We start from the raw sequence: 19,263 nt of genomic DNA, 5'->3' as shown, positions 1-19,263 counted from the left end.
TCTCTTTTTCTCTTGTTCTCTCTTCTTCTCTTGTTCTTTCTTTCTGTTCCTAGTAATCAAATCCAAGTCATAGTACAAGCAAAGAAAGTACTCCTAGCCCAAAACATATCACTTTATGATAATGATAGACATGTATATATTCTAATGTTCTGATACTGGGTAACACATTCAAAGTATAGAAGCACTTTTGCATTGGCATAAAATGTACACATATCAGGCTGACATTCTGTCCATGGAAGAAACTTGGTTTAATGTAAGCTAGTCCTTGGGGCAATTATGATGACACATACCTATAATCCTAGTATTCATGGAGGTGAAGGTTGAGGCAGGAAGATCAAGAACTCAAAAGCCAATCTGGACTATATAGTTAAGTTCCAAGTTAACCTACTCCTCTCTCTCTCTCTCTCTCTCTCTCTCTCTCTCTCTCTTTCTTTCTTTCTCTCCACGTGTGTGTGTGTGTGTGTGTGTGTGTGTGTGTGTGTGTGTGTGTGTGTGTGTGTTTGTTAAAGAAACCAGAATTTAGAAATTTAAAGTCACATAAACTTACTTGTGAATACTGTTTAAATAAGATAAATATATACAGTATCTGGAACTTACCAACATATCTTGTAAGTACTAGCTTTTCTTCCTTTAAATTACTGACTTCCTATCCTTCTGCCTTGAGCCTGAAGTTGTCATTGATGTTGTTTGCTTTGGTTTTTATCATACATTTTAAGGGCAGAGGAAAGGAAGAATCCATGCACTTCCTTTAGAACCATTTGGACATTTCATGAAAATGTGGAAAGTATCCAAGCAGAGAGAGAGAGAAAGGGAGAGAGAGAGAGAAAGAGAGAGAGAGAGAGAGATTGAGAATCCACTTTTTCCTTCATTTGTCACATGACACTAAGCAAATTATGTAGCTTCCTGAGACTAATCTCATTTTTTTAAATAGTGAAAATCTATACTTTGGGCCTCTCAATGTTTTTTTTTTTTTCTATGAAGACCCAATGAGATGAAAGACATGAAATCCTCGTGTAAATTTTTCATCAGGGCTATGACATGTTTCTTGCTGGTGGGCCTGCAGAGAAAAACTGGACTGGTGTGGGAAAAGGAAAACAAGAGAGGAGATAAATAAGGTGGGCATGAGTGCTGGGTAAAAGCAAAAGGGAAATCTCTGTAAGAAGTAAAAAGGAAGAACCATTCAGAGCAAGGACAAGCTCAGCAGTTACCTGGAATTCACTGCAATTTAATTCATGTACACCAAGTCCTTGTTTCAACCTGAGGAGAAAGTCAAACCTCTCCTTCCTTTCAGTTACTTTCTAGGCATACTATGGTACTCTGAGCCAATCCTTATGAATCATGGAAATTTACATGAAGGTTTTCTCTAGAACTTGCAAGTCACTTCTTTAATGTGATGATTCCTTTTTTCCTCTCCCATTAGTCTTGTGTTAGTTAACTAGACTGGCTTTAAACAGCTCATCTCAGACAGAAAATCACTAAAATGAATAGGAGTTTGGAACTATCTAAAGTGAGCAAGCCCCACCGCCAGCCTCTCAGTTTGGCTCCTTGCTTTCTGAACTTTTTGTCACTCTGTTGATAGAAAACAAATTGACGTTAATGACCCTCATTCAGATTCCATCTCGCCTGTAAGAGGTGTCAGTAAATTATTTTCACTTCTGTGAACCTCTGCTTTTTCATCCTCAAAATGGGGGTTCTTATCATTTCACAGGACTGTTTTGAGACTCAAACAAATCAAGAATATCTGAGGCAATATACAAATTGTTTACTACATGGCAGACACCCAGTAATGAGAAACTGAATCCACTATATCCTTCATATCTATCTATAAAACTTTTAGAAACTACTTTTATGTGCGTGTGTGGTGGTGAGAAACTTAGACAACTGATACCACAGTGGTGAAATGGTTGGTTCAAAATCATGCATCCAACAAGGCCAGAATTTAAATCCATGCTTAATAAAGGTTTTGCTCATTATACACTAAATACTCTTAAAATAATTCATATTTTAGTGTGACTCAATTAGCACTTACTGAATCTGTGCCTACCTTGTGTGAAAAAAAAAATGAAACCTAACATAGTTGTAGCTAAGGGCTTGTGATCTCCTGTTCAAGGAATTTACAGTTACATGATCTCAACAAAACTTCCCAACCTAGGAGCCAGAAAACTAACAGGCTGTTTAGACAGCAAAATGGACTATTCTCTATGACTACAGGACTGTCCCACAAAACAGTGGGACCAATGTGATTCGGGCCATTTTGGCTAGAGGAACAAAAGGAAGGCAGTCTATTGTCTCCTGTTATTTCCCTGTGCACCTAAATAAACTTCCTCCAACTCTGCAGTCCACCTACTTTTTCTCCCAGTGACCCTGGACTTTTCTAAACCTAACTGAGTAAGCATTTTTGATAGGAAGGCCAGTGAGGTTGTTTCAAAAGAGAAAACTTACCTTGTTAAAGAAAGCCCTTCCTTCCTTTCTTTTTCTTCCTTCCAAATTCATGTCAGCGGCCCATCAATGCTGAACTGCAGACCCCAGCCTGAGCCTGCCAGACCTGTTTACTTAGTAAACACGGTTACAAAGCTCTTCCCAAGAATTAAATCTAGGACTCCTGTCTGGCGGGGATTACTGGGGTGAGTGAAAGGGGGAGGGGACAGTGCTGGGTGCCCTCTTTTCCACAAACTAAACTACTGGAATGTCCTGTTCCCGCCGGTTTGGTACAAAACCCGGGGTGGTTCTTTAACAATATCCGGGTGTTTTCCAAATCCTGGTGAGGATCTCCGGAGGAATTACAAGGAGGTGGGCTGTTTATGTTGCTTGCTAGTTGGCTTTGCTGAGCTGGGATGAAAATGCATCTTTGGTGTGGCCAGCCAAAGCCCACGGGCAGATTCCAACTGCCTGGGTTAAGAAATAGGAGGACAAGTTGTGTAACTCGGTGGTAGAAATGCTGATAATGACAGTGACAATAGTAATGCCACGAAGATCTCTTAAGATTTAAACTGTACTCTGGATTTTTTTTTTAATTTTTGTAGCCCACACCGTTTCTGTCTCTTCTGCAAAGAAAAGGCAGTGAAAAGTCACTGGACTAAGTAGGACCTACGTCCTAGGTCTTCTGGTGTTGGCAATAATTCGCTGGCTGGATCTAGCCTAGGGCCTTGCTTCACTGTGGTCCTTTCCATTTGTATGATGAGGGTCTTAAGGCAGATATGAAGCCATTCATCTCTGTAAAAGTCACTAGTCTATGATTCTATGAAGTCGCCTTTTAAATAATAAGAGCACCTGAGAAAGAAATGTAAGGAAAGAATGTGTGAAGAATATGCTACGCCCTGTTGAGAGGGGCTATTTCTACTCACCAGACTCCCCAAACTCACGAAGAGTACAGGTAAGATGATAATCTAGTACGTGGTGTCCTTACTTTGCCTTGGGGAGATCTCCACTGAGAGCAGACTGTCTTCTTCACTCCAGCTCTACACACTTCCTTTGCCCCGAACCTGAAGCACCTGGAGTAGGGGCCAAGAAAGAGGACTTTCATAAGACAGAAAGTCCCACTGAGCTGGTAGGGCAAAGTCTGAACCATAAACAACTAGAGGTTTTAAGGCTAGTCAGCCACTGAGGAGCTGCCCTGCAAATTGCAGCGTAGGCCAAGTGAAGCAGAAACACCAGTAAAGAGAAGGGAGGAGCTACCAGCCTCAGCTACCTCAGAAACACGCAGTACTTAAGCAGCAGCTGGATTGGTTCACAGCAGCACCTAGGTTTACCTGCCTAACACTCATGTGGACCTTGAAGCTGGAGGGAGAAGGTGGTGACCAAACCCATTAACCTGAGATCCAAGTCCAGGCTCTAAGGCATTTATGACAGGGAAGGAGGGAGGGGAAGGGATAAGGCCTGGGCTCTGACTCATGAAACATAACAAGAAGCAGGTCATTATAGATGCTCTTAAGTCAACACAGTAAAGACTACAGAAGGCAAGCGAGACAAGATTTCCGGGCTTATAATATTTATTCACAAATTTCTCTGAGTGTGGAAGTGGTTAACACCTCTCACACAAATCCTGCACGTTTCTGGTGCTTTTCTCTTGGGAGTCACTTGCAACATATTTTTAAGCAGCTGCCCATAGACCATAGTTTGGCAAGCTTGAATGTAAGGAATTACTTAATATATATTTTATTTTTTTAGAATAGATAGTTTCTATGTAGTATAACTTTTCAAAACTATAGTATAGCTTATAAAATCTATCTTATTTCAACAGCAAAAACAATTATAAAATAAAATAAAAGCAACAGACACAATTTGATATGAGCTACAGAACTTTTTGGGATTTTTTTATGAGCATTAATATTTGAAATATGTTGCAAGTAGTCTGGAATCTGTCTGATGTCCTTGATTGAAATCACAGTTTTGCCATTTCAATATAAGGCAAAGTTGTAAAAGTATCCTTCCAAATATAAGTTTTACTCTCTGTGAAACAGTGTTTTATAGAAAAATTATAAGAAATAAAATAAAATTATATGTGTGAACATGGTGACTGGCACATAGTAAACCAATAGAACACTTGCCTTAATTTTTATTAAAGATATTACATTAGAGCTGGTGATGTACCTTAGTGGGTAAAGTATTTTAAAACTTTGCACAAAGCCCTGTGATCAATCTTCAGCACCATAGAAAACTTAGCATGATAGAATATATCTGTAATACCATAGGACACAGACAAAGGAAGATCAGAAGTTCAAGGACATCTTTGGCTTCCTATTCAGTTTGATGACAGCATAGAATACATGAGACTAAGTAATGACTTTATTAATACAAGTAGTATATATTTATGGCAAATTCTGGTGGTTTGGATGAGAATGGCCACCATAGGCTTATATATTTAAATGCTTGGTCACCAGTTAGTGGACTGTTTGGGAAGGATTTGGATGTGTGGCCTTGTTGGAAGTGGTATATCTCTAGGGGTGGGCTTTGTTGTTTCAAAAGTCCATGACTAGCCCGGTACACATACTCTGTGTGTCTCTTTCTCTGTCTCTGTCTCTCTGTCTCTCTCTGTCTATCTCTGTCTCTCTCTCTCTCTCTCTCTCTCTCTCTCTCTCTCTCTCTCTCTCTCTCTCTCTCTCTCTCTCTCTCTTTCTGCCTCCCTCCCTTCTTTCCTCCCTCCCTCTCTGCTACTTATGGATCAAGATATAAAGCTCTCAACTACAGCTCTAGAACCATGCCTGTTTGCTCCCTATCATGATGATCATTGACTAATCCTCTGAAGCTGTACCCAAGCCCACAATTAAATGTTTTCTTATATTAGTTTCCTTGATCATGGTGTCTGTTCATAGCAACAAAAAAGTAACTAAGACGCAAAGAAAAAAAAGCATGCTTCAACAATTCTGGCTTTACATTTGGGTTATGCTTCTGAAGAGCCCACAGTGATACTTAACTTGTTATTTTACCTCTGGGGAATCTTTACTAGTGGCATTTAGAAGATACCTAGGTTTCCACATTTTTAGAGATCATTGAACACATTTATTTTCATTTTATTTGTTCTTTGAGGCATTTTGTACAATGTACTTTAATCATATTCATCTCCTTCCCTTATTCCTCCCAAATCCATACATTCTTCCCAACTGACTCAACTCTATCTTCTTGGTTATTTTTAAGCCCCATCAAGTACCATTTGTACTGCCCATATATGCACTACCATGCATGCACTGGGGACTGCACTTATATAGAAATCCAATTCTCTCCTAGCAGCTATCAATTGGCAAATACTCTTTAACTAGGATTGAAACTTCATACTTACCTCCATTTTCCATCTGAAATTTTGTGTCTTCTAGATGTTGTGCAGGCTGTGGACAAGCTGTCTCAACTACTGTGAACGCATTTGTATAACTGTCTTGCAGTGTCCAGAAAAACACTGTTTTCTTGTAGTCATCATCCACCTCTGATTCTTACAATCTCTCTACCCTATTCTTCAATGACTTCTGAGCCTTGGGAGTAGGGGATGTTACATAAATTCTGTGCTTAGAGATAAGCATTTTGTTCAGTACCTTGACATGCTGTGGGTTTCTCTATTAATCACTATTACAAATAGAAGCTTCTCTGATGAAGGTTGAGAAGATGTAATAATCCATGGGTATAGTGATAAGTCATTACAAGTTAGTGTAATACTATGTACATTTAGCTGAGTAATAGAAGTAGGTTCTCTCATTGGGCCTAGGACTGGTCTAGCCTCAGTACCAAGCCCCCAAAATTATGCCAAATTTGTGTTTCATATTGCGAATTGAATTTAAATAAAATCAGAAAGAGATGGTTGCTCCCTAACATTGGTTCTACTTTTGCACTAGTTGGTATGTCTTGCCAGGGTGGTCATTATTTGAACTGGCAGGGTTGATATATGGGTAAGATTGGTAATATTGTTCATCCTCTCTAGGTTTCCACATTTTAAAATTAGCTTTAACAACAGAATACTTTCACCAAATCATGGTAACATCCTCTATCTATCAAAAATAAAATTCAAGTTGTTCTAGGTAGTTTGGGAAGGAAAAGAGTAAGTAGACAAAGTTAAAGACATAACAGAATAATACAAATTGAAGAAAAGAAACTACTTCAAGATTACCATAAAAGAAGCCATTTAATTAAAAAACACCAGAAGCCCTTCCTTACCTGGGCTTTATACAATATATGGGATATGCTCAAGAATATCCTGAGGGGGAAAATGTGTGTGTGTGTGTGTGTGTGTGTGTGTGTGTGTGTGTGTGTGTGTGTCTGAGAGAGAGAGAGAGAGAGAGAGAGAGAGAGAGTTGCTGTGAAAAGGGTTTTTAGTCCATAGAGTTTTAAATGTTTCCCTCTCCTACTCCCATTGTTAAGAGTGCTTTTCTTTAATAAAATTTCTCTATTTCTATTTTTAAACATAGGTACCTGCTGCAATTATTTGCTATGAGATATAAACATGAACACTTTTGTAGGCATATGTAGACTCATATCTGTGCCTGCAACAAGGGATTCAGTAACCTACTAAGGTCATATGTCTACCCTTTCAAGAAATATGGCAAACCCTGATATATTAATGAGAAACCTTTAAGACATTTAAGAAAGTATGAAAAGCATAAAACCAAAATATCTTTTATAGGGCTTCAAACTTTAAGCTCTATCACTAACCCATCCTTTACATTTATTCATCAATTTGATCAATATTTCCAGATTTCATGCTTACAGATTTTCACCAGAATGTGACCCTTAACTAGCTTCAAATGTGACCTTTAAGTAGCTTGTTAGGGCTACAAGGACGTTAAAACAGGTACAGCATTGTCTGATGGAGTAAACAAGTAGTTTTGAGTTAGAAAGACCAAGGATCATAGAAGAATAGAGTTCAGCAGTAGTCACTAGAGACTGGGAAATGCAAATGAAGAATGGAACAGAAACAAGTCATACTAAGAGTGCCATAACAGATATGAGGAATTAGTGATGGCTTTCTCTGTAATATGTGTGTGTGTGTGTGTGTGTGTGTGTGTGTGTGTGTGTGTGTTGTGCCTGTGTGCATATATTCAATTTCATAGGTGTGGAGTCAGTTCTTTTCTTCTACTATGTTGATCCCAGGCATCAAGTTCAGGTCATGAGACTTGGGGCCAAGTGTCCTTATCTCATATCAAGGACTCCAAGTGTGGTTTTCTGTAGAAACATATAGTACCTTGATTACAGAAAACTATAAGTTTAAAGATGACTCAAAGAGTAAAAAGTTTACAAAACATAAAAATTATTAACATTTGAAAAGATGGAAATGCTTATTGCCTTATGTTCATTGTTTCATGCATATACATTGGATTACTATCATGTTGCCAACAAAAATGTCTAATAAAAGAAAACAAAAGTCGGGTCTCAAATTTGAATATATATCAGAATCCCTTAAGGAATTATGAAGACACAAACTTTTGGATCTGAATGTCTTGGGTGGGACATGAAAATATCACATTTCCAACAGCCTCTCAGGTGATGCTAATGTTGCTATAAAGGACTGTTGCTTAGATGTCCACCCCTTGCCATCTTACCTCTATGTACAGTGTGATGCTTAAGCCAACATCTATTCCTCGTGACTTTGGCTGTCCAGGCCTAAATGTATTTCCTTCAGCAATTTCATTTATATATTTATATTCAAGAGTATTCCCATTGCCCAGTCCCTTGCCTACTTGGGTGAATATACCCTTCCCCCTTCTTTACCAGCTACAAAGTATTTCCCCATACCCATCTGACTCCAGTGGTCTCTAAATGTCACGAACAGACCAGCTCTGACCTTCCTCTGCTCTCTAGCATTTCTTTCTGATGATGCTTTTTGCTTCTCTCTAAAATGTGTGATTTTAGTGAAGTCCCTGAATTTTCCAAGTGTCTTTTCTGTCATCTGTAACAACAGGCTATAAAAATAAAATGGAAAAGAATGTTTATTAAAAGACTAGCACGCTCTAAATACAATTAAAAATGGCAGAAAATTGTTTGTTGGAAAAAAAAAGACTAGCACAACCTTTGCCACATAGTAAGGGATATAAGTAAAAAAGCATGGTGAATTCTTAAATATAGGTATCCACATATGTACCTTTTTACATGCATGAACCATGTGGGGGTCTAGGACAGTTTTATTCTATATATATTCTGATCACAATACTCTTAGGTTTCATGGGTATTTGCGTATTGTGGGTAGTGTGACCTGGTACCTGGAAGAATAACTTTTACTTTACCCTTTTCAATTAGTTAGATTTTCAACCCTCATAAATTAATTTCATTTTTATTTTCTCAGAAAACACTTGGAAAATGGATATGAAGCTTTTGTTTTATTCTCTTTGTGTCAGAAAGAAACCTTTTGAAGTTAGGAAGACAGCTTAATGGATAAAGTATGAAGACATTAGTTTGGATCCCCAGAACAATATAAAGGCTGAGTGGTAGCACACACCTGTAATCTTAGTTCTGCTACAAGGAGATGAGGTCATAGCCAGAGATAATAGAATCTTCAGGAGCTCACACTCAGTTAGCCTGGCATATGTGGCAGTGGGGTAGACAACCCATCTCAAACAAGATAGGGACCCAACATTAGAAATTCTTCTCTGACCACCACACAAGTACTCACATTCACACACACAAATATTAAGAGTTTCATATGCACAACCATTATAATACAACCAGCTTTCCATGAAATTGAACACAATAAAATCTCAGGTTATAGTCTATACAGTAGAAACTGGGTTTCTTTTCAGCTATACTTTTCAAATCAGTCACTTTTATGTCTATCACTCCTCTGGAAAATGGTTACTCTTTGCATGGAAAGAAACCTAGATTGAGGCAGAACAGAGCCTCACCCACAAGGTTTTAAATCTCATTTCCTGAAATTTATAAACAATTATATTACGTGGCAAAGGTCAATTAAGATCAAAGAAGTAATTAATCACCTAGTCACCTGGTTGCTAATCATTTGGCCTTAAAATGGGCAGATGATCCTGGTTTTCTGGGTGGGCCAAGTGTTAGCTGACTGATCCATTAATGTAGAAGAGAAAGCAAAAGAAACTATCAAAGTAAGGAACTATAAGAAGTCAATCCACTACTGCAAAATAAAATATCTAATAAAATTTATTTTTAAAAAAAGGGAGGAAATTTTCTACAGCCCCCAGAAGACAGAGTCCCACCTACCCACCACACTCCTATCCCTAGTCAAACCTGTAACCTGACTATGTATTAAATCCCTGGAAACAGACAATTTACAATGGAATGTTTTAATTGTCCTCCATAATGTTCCACTTCCTAGGTGCAGACTTTAGACTGCTACTTTAAAATTATTTTAGGTTTTCTTTTTCCTCCTCTATAAAATGGAGATAATGCTAGTGACTATTTCAGAATGCTTATAGCACTTCACAGTTATGTGGAACATCTTCTAGTACCTAGAAACTTCCTAGTAAATACAAGTAAGCACTATGTGTAAAATTTGCATAACTTAACTAATAGTTCTTTTGTATAATACTTATTGTTCTTGACTCTAGCTGCATATGTATCAAAAGATGGCCTAGTCGGCCATCACTGGAAAGAGAGGCCCATTGGACACGCAAACTTTATATGCCCCAGTACAGGGGAATGCCAGGGCCAAAAAAATGGGAATGGGTGGGTAGGGAAGTGGGGGGGAGGGTATGGGGGACTTTTGGAATAGCATTCTAAATGTAATTGAGGAAAATACGTACTAATAAAAAATATTAAAATAAATAAATAAATAACAATACTTATTGCTGTGCTGTGTATCAAATATATGATATTTTACATGTTCAGATTAATACTAACATGATAATGGCTACGTCAGTCTTTATTCAGTGTATTAGGGTTCTGAGTCCTTAGTTATCAGAATTTGTGGGTATTTTTGTCTTTTCTTTTCGTTGAAAGTGATTTTTTTTTTCATACAGTATACTCTGATCGCTGTTTCCCTTCCTTTGTGTCTTCTTAAATCCTCCCCCACTTCCTTACCCTTTCAACTCTCAGCCTTCATTCACTCTTAAGAAAACAAACAGGCAAAATAAAACGCCACAAGAATGAAGTGAAATAAACAAGCAGGAAAAGAAGAAAGAAAGAAAAAGAAAGGAAGGAAGGAAGGAAGGAAGGAAGGAAGGAAGGAAGGAAGGAAGGAAGGAAGGAAGGAAGGGGAAGAAGGGGAAGAAGGGGAAGAAGGGGAAGAAGGGGAAGAAGGGGAAGAAGGGGAAGGAAGGAACTACTGCTCTTAAATGTGGTTTGTATACCCAATGAGACTCCCTTGGAGAAACAAATTTTAGTAATTTTTCCTTTGTGAACAGTTGTCAATTGGAGATAGTGTCTTGGTTAAAAATGAGTCTACTTTTCCTGTATAGTCCTGTATAGTCTCTGTGAGTTCACATGTGTGCCTGTCCTGTTGTTTCTACAAGATACTGTTTCCTTGGATTCTTCCATCTCCTCTGACTCTTAAAATCTTGCCACCTCCTCTTCTATAGTGTTCCTTGAGCCCCAAGGACAGGAGTGTAATGGATACATCCCACTTAGGACTAAGTATTCCAAGATATTTTATTCTCTGCAAATTCTTTGTTTGTGGGTCTCTATATTTGTTCCCATCTACTGAAGGAGGAAGCTTCATTGATGATAGCTAATAAAGAGACAAATAATCTATGAGTATAGTAATTCTACCATATAATGGGTAATTTTGTAGTTCCATACCTTTAGCAAAACAGGAGGTACCATTTGATTTTCCCCTAGGTCCCTGGCATATCTAATCTAAGGTTCTTGTCCACCTAGGAAATGTTAGGCATGGGTTCCACTTCACAGACTGTGCCTCAAATCCAATCATATAGTGTTTGCTTATTCTCACAAGTATTGTACCACTACTGCACTAACAAATCTTGCAGGCAACTCACCATTGTAGATCAAAGGGTTTGAAGCTAGGTTGATGTTTAATTTCTCCTTTGGTAGCATATATGTTACCTTCCAGTGCCATGAACATTAGTCACGTTCAACAGTTTGATGGTAGCTATTCTGGCTTGGGTCAGAATCTCAAAAGAATTTTAATTTGCAATTTTCTAATTGCTGAGGATGCTGAAAACTTTTTTCAAATATGTATTTGTTATTCGCACTTCTTTTGAAAACTTATTATTTAGCTCATTACCCATTGTTTTTATTGGGCTTTTTGTTAAATGTAAGAAGTTCTTTATATATGTAGTCTAGGTACTAATCCCTTATCTGATGTGTCAGCAGCAAGGAAATTTGATTTTGGTAGGCTGCCTCCTAACTCTGGTTATCACTTCATAAGTTTTGTTTAACTCAAGTTTTCCTCTAGATGCTTCAATGTTTCAATTGTTACATTAAGTCTTAGGGCATTTTGAATTGATGTCAAGGAATATCTTTTCCCAAGTATCATCTGTACTTTCTGCTATTATCATCATAGTCTTTGCATCAAAGTACACAGCAATACTAGCATGTTTCTTTTTAAAGCTCATTATTAAATCTTAAATATCTTCCCCATTTTAACTTTATATTACACTGGCACAAAAAAATCTATTCAAGTTACTTGAAATCTGTACATACTTCCATGATTAGATGTACCATGTCAAAGCAGAACTAGGCCCTAGGAAGATGGAACAAATTATTTTTATAAAGTGTGCTAAAACATGAACTACCTGTTATTAACCAACTTACAAAGTAAAGATGGAGCAAGGGTGAGATATTTTCTTCAAGAAAAACATTAAATAATTTCTGAAGATTCTTAGTTCACAATTTCCCCCCAAATGGCTGGGAAATGGGTGAAATTGTAATATAAACTTCAAAATACTCTCCTTGAAGGACCAGTAGCCCCTGCTGAGTGACTGCCAAGGATGGTGACTCCCCAGCCAAGGAATGAATGCGTAAAGTTTATTGTTTTATTTCCATCCAGTGGCTATGGACATTAGCTGAAGCTCCACTGGTACTGACAACTTTATATAACTCAGGCTCTTCCTCTTGCTTTCCCTTAATTATTTTAAAGAGCATTTAGGGAGTTCCATATTTACCCCTCAGATGGAAGGGCTCCAAAAAGGGAGTCTTTTGTGTAGTCACCTTCTAGGACATAAGAAATTCCTATAAGTTGGAGATGTGGAGAACTTCTGCCACCACCAGAATGTGAAAAATCTTATAAGACTGGAATCATGTCAAATTTTCCAGGAAAAAGAAAAACACTCAGGATTCTGAGCCACATCAGCTCTCAGGATGTATATCACAGACACAGGAAAAACACTCCAATCTATGCCCATTGTTCTGGCTTTGAAATCAAGGTATTGTGAAAGTCAATGATCTGAACTTTTAGGTGACGGTTGGCAATATGTTAATTCTTACTTACAGTACTAATTTTGTTGACTGATGAAAACTGAAAGACTTTCCATCTTGTGGAAAGCATTTGGATACAAAGCTCAAGTCTAAGTGGATCAAGAAACACCACATAAAAACAGAGACACCAAAATTTATAGAGGAGAAAGTGGGGAAAAGCCTCGAAGATATGGGCACAGGGGAAAAATTCCTGAATAGAACAGCAATGACTTGAGCTGTAAGATCAAGAATCAACAAATGAAACCTCATAAAATTGCAAAGATTCTGTAAGGCAAAAGACACCGTCAATAAGACAAAAATGTCACTAACAGACTGGGAAAGGATTTTTACAAATCCTAAATCTGATAGGGGACTAATATCCAATATATACAAAGAACTCAAGAAGCTGACTCCAGAAATTCAAATAACCCCATCAAAAAATGGGATATAGAGCTAAAGAAAGAATTCTCAACTGAGGAATACAGAAGGGCTGAGAAGCACCTGAAAAAATGTTCAACATCCTTAATCATCAGGGAAATGCAAATCAAAACAACTCTGAGATTCCACCTTACACCAGTGAGAATGGCTAAGATCAAAAAGTCAAGTGACAGCAGATGCTGGTGAGGATGTGAAGAAAGAGGAAAACTCCTCCATTGTTAGTGGAATTGCAAGCTTGTACAACTACTCTGGAAGTCAGTCTGGAAGTTCCTCAGAAAATTGGACATAATATTACTGGAAGATCCAGCAATGCATACCCAGAAGATGTTCCAACTGGTAATAAGAACACATGCACCACCTATGTTCATAGTAGCCTTATTTATAATAGCCAGAAGCTGGAAAGAACACAGATGTCCCTCAACAGAAGAATGGATACAGAAAATGTGGTACATTTACACAATGGAGTACTACTCAGCTATTAAAAACAATGAATTTATGAAATTCTTAGGCAAATGGATGTATCTGGAGGATATCATCCTGAGTGAGGTAACCCAATCACAAAAGAACTCACTTGATATGCTCTCACTGATAAGTGGATATTAGCCCAGAAACTTAGAATACCCAAGATGCAATTTGCAAAACACAAGAAAATCAAGAAGAAGGAAGACCAATGCTTGGATACTTCATTCCTCCCTAGAATAGGGGAAAAAATTCTCATGAAAGGAGTTACAGAGGCAAAGTTTGGAGCTGAGACAGAAGGATGGAACATCCAGAGACTGCCCCACCTGGGGATCCATCCTAAAATCATCCACTAAATGCAGACACTATTGCATACGCCAGCAAGATTTTGCTGAAAGGACCCTGATATAGCTGTCTCTTGTGAGGCTATGCCAGTGCCTGGCAAATACAGAAGTGGATGCTCATTGTCATCTATTGGATGGAACACAGGGCCCCCAATGGAGGAGCTAGAGAAAGCACCCAAGAAGCTGAAGGGGTTTGCAACCCCATAGGTGAAACAACAATATGAACAAACCAGTTCCCCTAGAGCTCATGTCTCTAGCTGCATATGTAGCAAAAGGTGGCCTAGTCGGCCATCATTGGGAAGAAAGGCCCCTTGGTCTTTCAAACTTTATATACCCCAATACAGGGGAACACCAGGGCCAAGAGGTGGGAGTGGGTGGTTAGGGGAGCAGGGCAAAGGGAGGGTATAAGGGACTCTTTGGATAGCATTTGAAATGTAAATGAAGAAAATATCTAATAAAAAATTGAAGGAAAAAAAAAAAAAAAGAAAGCATTTGGGAAGACCAAATAGAATGAACCTGGAGAGAGAGAGTAAGGACATGGGAAGAAATTTACTGTAAAGAATGCCAATATAGAAATGATATTACCTTTATAAAGATATTTTCTAATGAGAATTTTAAAATAACAATAAACCAGGATTAAGGTCTGAGAGTTTATGGCCTTGAGTATAGCCTTATTTTTCCTTTTAGTCAATTTCTGGGACTCTTACATTTAGATTATTAACTTTTTTACACTGAATAAATCCCAACTTTTTAAATCCAAGTTGAACCAGGGTTTTATCTTCTTTGATTGTGATCCTGTCTAGTGTATCTCAAGAACCATCCTATGATCTCTATCATTTAAATTTCTTAACATTTTGAAGATAATAACTTCAGAATTTACCAAAGTTGTGCATTAAAAATTTTCACAACAATTAAGTATGGAGCTTTTGAGAAGTCCAGTGTTTATCCACAGTTGAGTATGACTCGTTCCATCTCTGTTAACTCATGTTCTTAAATCTGTTAAAGATGTTTTAATAAACTCAAATTCTGATACATACTTGCTTGTCCTGAATGGGATCTGGGTTTATTTGAGTGAAGGATGGGGGAACTCTTAGGGTTGCCTCAGGCAGCAGCATGGAAGTATCTTTGCCCCATCACCACTGACATTTTGAGGGCTCCTCCAAGATCCAATTGAAGCTATATTAGTGAGTTTCTCCAGATGTCACTAAGGTGCTCTGCTATACAATTTGCTTCCCTGCTACTTTGGTTTTTGTTTGTTAGTTTTTCTGGCTAGAGATCTATAAAATGTTTAATCAATGCAACAGGCACTGAATATACAAATTCACATTGAGACATCCATACCCTCATTTTGACTCAGATGAAAAAACTCAACATTTTTCCTGGGAGGACATATCTATTTGGAGCAATGCTCTAGTGTCTGAAGTCACTTTTTTAATCACCTAAAGTCATCTGATACCCTATTGAGATAAACTAACTCCCAGGCCTCACCAAGAACTAGCCCCATTAAACAGTACATTCTGCATCAAAAAATACTTTAGGGGTTTGTTACCTGGATTTGGCTCTTGTGGGAAGTCAAAAGTGCAGTAATACTATATACATGTATTTTATATACTGAATTACATGTGTTATAGAGTTATGTTTGTTTGTTTGAGGTAAATGTTAATAGTATAATTTCTTTTGTCTTTTCCAGCCATCCATATTTTTTGTTAAGTTATCTATGTATTTCTCCAGTATTTTCTTCCTTCTCCCACTTACAAGGCTCTCTCTCTCTCTCTCTCTCTCTCTCTCTCTCTCTCTCTCTCTCTCTCTCTCTCTCTCCCATGAATTTTAAAGAGATAAGGAATGGGTATATAAGGTTGGAGGGAGGAAAGAAAGAGAGAACTTATGTAATTAAAATAAAATCTTAATTAAAACATAGAAAAAAGGCATTAAGAGTAGCCATTTCTTTTTTTTTTTTTTAGTTTTATGTTTAATTACTTTATTGAGCATGGCAAAAACAAATCATTTAAGCTTGTTATCAGTTTCAAAAATCAAGTAATAAAAGTGTTTATAAATAATATAAGTACAGAAATTAAAAAATTTAAGTATTTTTCTAGTACTAATCTTAAGACAATTTTCAAATGTGTTATTTTAAGACAGTCTAGAGTATACATGCTGTATACTATATACCTACAGCTATTAGAACTATCAACTTTATTTCCAAATCTTTCCTAAGATTGAAAACTGTGAATGAAATAGATTAAAGCTAATAGAGGCCACAATTCTGCATTTCCGGATCATTAAATAGTAGAAAAACATTTTATGGAAATGTGCTAAATTGAAATTGATATTTTGAGACTCTTTTTTTTTTCTAGATTTTTCTATTTTTCCATTTTTATTAGGTATTTAGCTCATTTACATTTCCAATGCTATACCAAAAGTCCTCCATACCCACCCACCCCCACTCCGCTACCCACCCACTCCCCCTTTTTGGCCCTGGCGTTCCCCATACTGGGGCATATAAAGTTAGCGTGTCCAATGGGCCTCTCTTTCCAGTGATGGCCGACTAGGCCATCTTTTGATACATATGCAGCTAAAGACAAGAGTTCTGGGGTACTGGTTACTTCATAATGTTGTTCCACCTATAGGGTTGCAGATCCCTTTAGCTCCTTGGGTATTTTCTCTAGCTCCTCCATTGGGAGCCCTGTGACCCATCCATTAGCTGACTGTGAGCATCCACTTCTGTGTTTGCTAGGCCCCGGCATAGTCTCACAAGAGACAGCTACATCTGGGTCCTTTCTATAAAATCTTGCTAGTGTATGCAATGGTGTCAGCGTTTGGATGCTGATTATGGGGTGGATCCCTGGATATGGCAGTCTCTACATGGTCCATCCTTCCATCTCAGCTCCAAACTTTGTCTCTGCAACTCCTTCCATGGGTGTTTTGTTCCCACTTCTAAGGAGGGGCATAGTGTCCACACTTCAGTCTTCATTTTTCTTGAGTTTCATGTGTTTAGGAAATTGTATCTTATATCTTGGGTATCCTAGGTTTGGGGCTAATATCCACTTATCAGTGAGTACATATTGTGTGAGTTCCTTTGTGAATGTGTTACCTCACTCAGGATGATGCCCTCCAGGTCCATCCATTTGCCTAGGAATTTCATAAATTCATTCTTTTTAATAGCTGAGTAGTACTCCATTGTGTAAATGTACCACATTTTCTGTATCCATTCCTCTGTTGAGGGGCATCTGGGTTCTTTCCAGCTTCTGGCTATTATAAATAAGGCTGCTATGAACATAGTGGAGCATGTGTTCTTCTTACCGGTTGGGACATCTTCTGGGTATGTATTGCTGGATCTTCCAGTAGGATTATGTACAATTTTCTGAAGAAGAATCGTTGAAGAATTGAGTTGGAATTTTGATAGGGATTGAATTGAATCTGTAGATTGCTTTTGGCAAGATAGCCATTTTTACAATGTTGATCCTGCCAATCCATGAGCATGGGAGATCTTTCCATCTTCTGAGATCTTCTTTAATTTCTTTCTTCAGAGACTTGAAGTTTTTATCATACAGATCTTTCACTTCCTTAGTTAGAGTCATGCCGAGATATTTTATATTACTTGTGACTATTGAGAAGGGTGTTGTTTCCCTAATTTCTTTCTCAGCCTGTTTATTCTTTGTATAGAGAAAGGCCATTGACTTGTTTGAGTTTATTTTATATCCAGCTACTTCACCGAAGCTGTTTATCAGGTTTAGGAGTTCTCTGGTGGAATTTTTAGGGTCACTTATATATACTATCATATCATCTGCAAAAAGTGATATTTTGACTTCCTCTTTTCCAATTTGTATCCCCTTGATCTCCTTTTGTTGTCGAATTGCTCTGGCTAATACTTCAAGTACTATGTTGAAAAGGTAGGGAGAAAGTGGGCAGCCTTGTCTAGTCCATGATTTTAGTGGGATTGTTTCCAGCTTCTCTCCATTTACTTTGATGTTGGCTACCGGTTTGCTGTAGATTGCTTTTATCATGTTTAGGTATGGGCCTTGAATTCCTGATCTTTCCAAGACTTTTATCATGAATGGGTGTTGGATCTTGCCAAATGCTTTTTCTGCATCTAATGAGATGATCATGTGGTTATTGTCTTTGAATTTGTTTATATAATGGATTACATTGATGGATTTTCGTATATTAAACCCTTCCTGCATCCCTGGAATAAAACCTACTTGGTCAGGATGAATGATTGCTTTAATGTGTTCTTGGATTCGGTTAGCGAGAATTTTATTGAGGATTTTTGCATCGATATTCATAAGAGAAATTGGTCTGAAGTTCTCTATCTTTGTTGGATCTTTCTGTGGTTTAGGTATCAGAGTAATAGTGGCTTCATAAAATGAGTTGAGTAGCGTACCTTCTACTTCTATTTTGTGAAATAGTTTGTGCAGAACTGGAATTAGATCTTCTTTGAAGGTCTGATAGAACTTTGCACTAAACCCATCTGGTCCTGGGCTTTTTTTGGCTGGGAGACTATTAATAACTGCTTCTATTTCTTTAGGGGATATGGGACTGTTTAGATGGTCAACTTGAACCTGATTCAACTTTGGTACCTGGTATCTGTCCAGAAATTTGTCCATTTTGTCCAGGTTTTCCAGTTTTGTTGTGTATAGGCTTTTGTAGAAGGATCTGATGGTGTTTTGGATTTCTTCAGGATCTGTTGTTATGTCTCCCTTTTCATTTCTGATTTTGTTAATTAGGATTTTGTCCCTGTGCCCTCTCGTGAGTCTAGTTAAGGGTTTATCTATCTTGTTGATTTTCTCAAAGAACCAACTCCTCGTTTGGTTAATTCTTTGAATAGTTCTTCTTGTTTCCACTTGGTTGATTTCACCCCTGAGTTTGATTATTTCCTGCCGTCTACTCCTCTTAGGTGAATTTGCTTTCTTTTTTCTAGAGCTTTTAGATGTGTTGTCAAGCTGCTAGTATGTTCTCTCTGCCGTTTCTTCTTGGAGGCACTCAGAGCTATGAGTTTCCCTCTTAGAAATGCTTTCATTGTGTCCCATAGGTTTGGGTACGTCGTGGCTTCATTTTCATTAAACTCTAAAAAGTCTTTAATTTCTTTCTTTATTCCTTGCTTGACCAAGGTATCATTGAGAAGAGTGTTGTTCAGTTTCCACGTGAATGTTGGCTTTCCATTATTTATGTTGTTTTTGAAGATCAGTCTTAGGCCATGGTGGTCTGATAGGATACATGGGACAAT

General features: G+C 37.8%; 2 protein-coding genes across 5 annotated transcripts in view; one reads left to right on the top strand and one right to left on the bottom strand.

Moving 5' to 3' along the window:
* Positions 1 to 3,622, bottom strand: part of Heph (hephaestin) — a 119,050-nt gene extending 115,428 nt beyond the window's left edge. For 2 of the 4 annotated variants that reach the window (NM_010417.2, NM_001159628.1), the window contains exon 1: positions 3,345 to 3,622. The gene's annotated coding sequence lies outside the window, so the exon portion shown is untranslated. Of the gene's footprint in view, positions 1 to 2,442; positions 2,713 to 3,344 lie in introns of those variants that run through there. The other 2 variants (NM_001159627.1, NM_181273.4) reach the window with 1 other exon arrangement.
* Hsf3 (heat shock transcription factor 3) overlaps positions 2,764 to 19,263 on the top strand; it is a gene marked incomplete at its 5' end in the record, with an annotated part of 150,117 nt that continues 133,617 nt past the window's right edge. Inside the window, one exon of the mRNA NM_001310755.1 lies at positions 2,764 to 3,373. Coding sequence (NP_001297684.1) covers positions 3,308 to 3,373 — 66 coding nt within the window. The remainder of the gene's footprint in view (positions 3,374 to 19,263) is intronic.

The sequence above is a fragment of the Mus musculus genome, chromosome X, assembly GCF_000001635.26.
Source record: "Mus musculus strain C57BL/6J chromosome X, GRCm38.p6 C57BL/6J".
NCBI classification, from domain to species: Eukaryota; Metazoa; Chordata; class Mammalia; order Rodentia; family Muridae; genus Mus; species Mus musculus.
The sequence above is the reverse complement of the archived record's forward strand: the minus strand, read 5'-3'. Positions and strand labels throughout refer to the sequence as shown.